The following is a 5,194-nucleotide window of genomic DNA, read 5'->3' as shown; positions in this document are numbered from 1 at the left end:
AGATATTTGTCTCAGGAAAATCATCTGATGAAGAGCAGGGGTGCTCGAAATGTCACTTTTTTTTTTTTTTTTTTTTGGTGCATTAAATAAGTGTGTGAGACATGTGTTTTTCTTTTTCGTTCCAGCCCCTGCCCTACTTTTGGCTTGGATGTGCGTGTACACCTTCAGGTTCTAGTTCCTCAGTAAACTTTTCCATGTAACGATACCTGATGGCAACCTATGAACTCATGAAATCTCCTGAGTTTCAGGCTCATGGCAACCTCATGGCAAGCATATTCGTCATGGATTTATTTTGGTTGCATAACCAACGTGTCTCAAGGGCTCCCTTCAAAACAAGGATTAGTGGGTGGTATGAGTGGATAAGAGGCTGTCCATATTAATTACTGCTTCAGCAATCTGCGTTAGCACAAACGTGGGCCACAAGCATGTGTACTCACACGTTAAACAACATGCCATAGCTGAGACACACAAAAACATTAAGTGTTAAATGATCAGGACGATGCGAGAGAGACCAGAGATCTTACATAAGTTTGGATTTATTTCATCATGGTCACCATGAACAATCACTGCACTGACCTTTTATTAACATGTAGAGAGAGTGAATGCAACTGCGGTGCAAACACCACAGACAACATACACATCTAAAATATTACTTTCCATAGCTGACATATAGGAAAAAAAAAAAAGAAAAAAAAGAGCTATACAAAAGATCTAATTCACAGATGACCATCCTAGAGCGAGACTTGGTGACAGTAACTGCAAACTTTATGGCAAACACTCCAGCGCCTGAAGGGAAACACCACTGTGTTATACCACTGTGCAAAACATCAAAGGTTTGTTCACAGCTGTGCAAAAATAGCAGCATTATATTCAACTTTCCAAACAATGAGTTTACAGCACAACATCACAATGATCACTTAGACCGATCCTAATACTGAATACTAACTGTCACATTTGCCCCATAAGTTTGGTTTCAGCGTTGGAGTCAAATCACTTTTAGCTTATAGAAACTGCAATGACACGTGTGCAAATGATCGTGTTCTGTCGCTTATTGATGAGATGTTCACACTCGGTATTTACATGATGAGGAAACATCCGGAACTGTAGGAACTGAAAATGAATTGAATCCAGCAAACTGAGGCTCACAGCACATTTGAAAAAAAAAAAAAAAAAACAGGGCAAAAACACCATTTGACCATTAAGCTCTGTTTGTTTTTGTAATGCTTCAACTACGTCATATGCAGTGACCTTTCAAACAGGCAGAGGAAAATAGAAGAAACAGCAGATTTAACATGTGGGATATATACATGTAAACCATATAGTTTCAGGCCAAGAGAATTTTAAAGTTGGCACGTGTGAGATTTTGAAAAAAAAAAAAAAAATCTCTTAAAAAACTGTACATTCAGTCCATTCAGTCTGTAGTTGACCTCTGCAATATGTTGCAAAGCAATACATCACAGCAGCCAACATGTATTGAAAAGCAATACAGAACAGAGGCCTCGGGTTGATAATGTTGCTGTATGGCCGTCGATGGGACCATTTAGTGCAGTTTATCACATTCTAGTGGGGGATAAAGACTCCCTTCACAAATTTCCCCTCATGTTCAACTTGAACCAATGGCCCACTTGCAGGTACAGTTCTACAGTATCACACTGGTAGGCAAAAAACAAGTTATTCTAATTCAAAGCTAGATTGTTGTCATGACAAATTTATTGTTTTTTTTTTTTTAAATCACACAAGAAGAGATAAAAACAGTTATATTCCAACCTGGTATTAAAATAGCCATACAAAGGCTTTAGCATGTTGCTTTTCTGCAGGAGGGACCTTTTAACATATAGTCAAGGTTTGCAGATAGAAACAAGCTTTTAACCAATGCTGCCCATAGAGATAGAGATATTTGCCCATAGAGAAATATCTACACTTACACCAAGTAATGTGTTTGTTCCCTTTAAAAAACATGCCCCTGATGTCTGTTGCTTGTCTAACAACTTAACCATCAGGTGGCTGAGAATTTAAAAAGCACAATATACTATATACCACTGCTTACAAAGCTTAGGCTTATGTGCTGAAATTATACTGGGCTGACTCTGGTCCTCTAAGCCACACTTGGCTCTGTTGTGGAAAAGTGATTCAAGTAGAGGGGGGGTGGGGGTGGGGGGGTAATGGCTGCACAGGTCAGCACCTCGGACAGCTCCGCCTCCTCACAAACACAGATCTATTCTGGTCCTGCCTGGAACCTCACCTCACTGCGACACCTACTCTTACCCGGAAAGTAGGCTAATCATGAATGAATCGGGGGTTTGAGTGTCACTAACAATGTGATTTACACCACGAGCTCGATCCCTGTGTCACTCGAGGGACAAGACAAAAGAGGACAATATACCATTGGCATGCATTTATGAAATCTCCTACATTGTAGCCTAAACACCATACTGAAGTTGTTGATCATGAGAGAGATATTCAGCCCACAGGTGGGGAGCCTTCAACGTTGGCCCTTTCATTCAAAATCACCGTCATGTGACTTTGCAAAACATTCATCTTAATAATAAAACACCAGTGTCTTGTCCGTTTCCATGTCAGCGGTCCAGGTTTGAGTCGCTGGTGTCTCGTTGGTTTTTGAGATCCTGGAAGACCTCGGTGAAAAAGTGCGGGTCTGCGTTCAGCTGCAGCATTTTGGCACTCATCCTGTTGATGATCCGGAGAGAGGTCTCCCAGAAAACGTCCTTGTTCGACTCGATCATGAAGGGCTTGAGCGGGTAGGAGATCTCGTTGCCCATGTAGGAGTAGGCGAGGTAGAGGCAAGTCTGAAAGGTGCCCTGCAGCTCGGCCGGGCTGTCGACGCTGTCCGCTATGGTGTCTTCGCACAACAGGTACACGAACACCACGTTGGCCGGCGTGATGAAGCCTTGGTCCTGCCAGCCCTGGAGCAAAAGAGTCCGGTCGATGTTTCGGAACCAGAGGATCACCTCTCCGCTGTTCAGCTCTTTCAGTTTGAAACACCTGCGGCACATGAAGTCCCCCAAGCAGCGCAGCAGCTCTCCTGTTGAAGCCTGGATCACTATCCGCCTGGGCGACACCAGGGAAAGGCTGCTGGGTTGCTTCTGGACCGAGGAGAGCCTCCCGTTTTGGACGACAGCCTCGTTGTTTTGCTTGGGCACCGTGGGCACCGGGACCGGGATGGGCGCTTTGGGTTTCTTCTCTTCGGTTTGGTGGGTTTTCCTGATGTTTTCGCTGTTGAGCTGAGCCACCTGGCTGGACGGGAGCTCGCGGGTGGGTAGCGGGTTCGGGGTCACTTTCTTGGCACTCTTCTTGGCCGAATTGGAAACCAGCTTCCTCCAGGACAGAGAGACAAACATCGAGTGCCGTTTCAGGCTTTTGTCGTTTTTGAGTCCATCTCCCGCGACTTCACCGTCCATAATAGAAGCCTTCTTGGACGCGGGAGATATAGAGAGGACGGTTCCCATGTCTGCTGAGGGAGAGAGCCGCGGTGGTGTGGATGCTGCTGCGACTTCAACGCAGGATCTTCTGCAGATTGAGAGGCGGTGGAGAACAGTCACGACGACGATTGAAACTCCATTTACGCGTTTATTTCCTCCGTGTGATCGCGCCTCGCCGGTGCTGAGGGATGCTGGAGCTGCTGCTCGGAGTGGAGTTGTATTCCAACAGATACTCCGTCAGCCCCTCCGGGGACGCTGCGACACAGTCCAACAGGCTGGAGACTAAACCAAGATAAGTCGCGCTGCGTAATTCATGGGTTTAAACGAACCAGCAAGTGCAGCCCCTGACTGACAGCCAAGCCAGCCAATGAAAGGCGATCAATGATCCAATCACCAGGGATGTTGTTTTTAGATCTAAGTTCCCATCAATAGCCTACTTTGTAGGTAACACTCACCTGAAAGGTTCAGGTGCTGTTCTTCAACACTAGTCTGGTTACTTTGGGAAAGCAGTGCTATCTCCGTTTTCAGAAATAGCCTAACATTTATGAATGATGTGATACACAAAGCCTATTCACTGACCTTATCACCAGCCTGTAGACCAGGAAATAACAAAACACTGTTTTGGTCCTGCTGTGACAAACATGGTAGCCATTGATTAAACTAAAAAAATGCCCTGCTACTGTTTTTGTTTACATAATGAAACATAGCTGTCACATATTATTCCTACCCCCCCAAAAAAACTCCAAAGCACAAACAAGTAACAGAAAGAAAAAGTATCCTCCACCTCATCTAAATCACCATATTAAGCAATGGAGTCAAGAACAGAGTTACTGAACTGCTCCTCAAAACTGTTTTCAAAACGTTTGAAAACCACATGAACACATTGTTCTTCCCCCAGTAGTTCATACAAGAATGTTCCCTGAAGAGTTGCTGGAAAGAAATCTGTACAGAGTGTTTGTGCCAACGCTGGGTGAACTAAATTTAAAATGTTTTGCAGAAGCTGAGCGAAGCATAATGTGCTTGATGCCAGGCAGTTTCAGTTTTTAAAAGACAGAGCATCACCTGCACTTGTTTTACTTGAAATACACTGACTGGCCGTGTGTCCCTTAAGTTGTAATCTTCTGCTCTTGATCTTTGAAATGTTAAAGTCCTGCTGTATGATCACTGGATGGGTCACAAAACAATGAGTTTTCAGGTCAGCTCTGTCAAGTTATTTCATGCTGGATTGCATGCACACTTAAATACCTCTTATTATTATTATTACTATTATTATAATAATTATTATTATCATTACTGGAGCCATAACAAAGTGTTTTGCTCTGCTTTCCTTCAGTGGTGGTTCTGTGTAGTAGGACACAGTAAGGAGTGCATAGCAGGTCTCAGGAAACTACATAGGTAATCCAATTAGAACTGGCACTCCTTCACTAAGTTACATGACTAGCCTACTGTCTGATCTTTCCACTCAACATGACATGGAAACAGATACAAATAGCACTGAAAGTCTAACACCAGCTGCTTGTAATTGTCCGTAGACCCGACGGTAAGATATTCCATTCTGACTATTATTTATGAAGTGAAGATGTGACGAATTTTCAGATGAATGAGAGATATTCATGACCTTTTTATTGCCTTTCTTTTCTTCAGTGTTATGTGGAATTTGAGTTCCTGGTATTGTCCACTTGTATTTGGTCTCATGTCATTTTGGATAGTGAACAGTGATAAACTGTGTGAATGTATTGAGGTCAGTGCAACACAGC

The 5,194-nt window shown here is 43.5% G+C and overlaps 1 protein-coding gene across 1 annotated transcript; it reads right to left on the bottom strand.

Moving 5' to 3' along the window:
- Positions 1 to 518: 518 nt before the first annotated feature.
- On the bottom strand, positions 519 to 4,173 carry LOC130178154 (cyclin-dependent kinase 5 activator 1-like). Its single transcript, XM_056390297.1, has one exon. It carries the CDS (start codon positions 3,462 to 3,464, stop codon positions 2,577 to 2,579), a length of 888 nt encoding a protein of 295 aa, XP_056246272.1. The 5' UTR covers positions 3,465 to 4,173; the 3' UTR covers positions 519 to 2,576.
- Between the last annotated feature and the right edge of the window lie 1,021 nt (positions 4,174 to 5,194).

The sequence above is a fragment of the Seriola aureovittata genome, chromosome 11, assembly GCF_021018895.1.
Source record: "Seriola aureovittata isolate HTS-2021-v1 ecotype China chromosome 11, ASM2101889v1, whole genome shotgun sequence".
In the NCBI taxonomy this organism is placed as follows: domain Eukaryota; kingdom Metazoa; phylum Chordata; class Actinopteri; order Carangiformes; family Carangidae; genus Seriola; species Seriola aureovittata.
Note: the sequence above shows the minus strand (reverse complement) of the source record. Positions and strands in the feature narration are given on the sequence as shown.

What these genes read in the sequence shown, in the direction of transcription:
- LOC130178154 (XM_056390297.1), bottom strand. Translation starts at nt 3,464, where the DNA reads ATGGGAACCGTCCTCTCTATATCTCCCGCGTCCAAGAAGGCTTCTATT.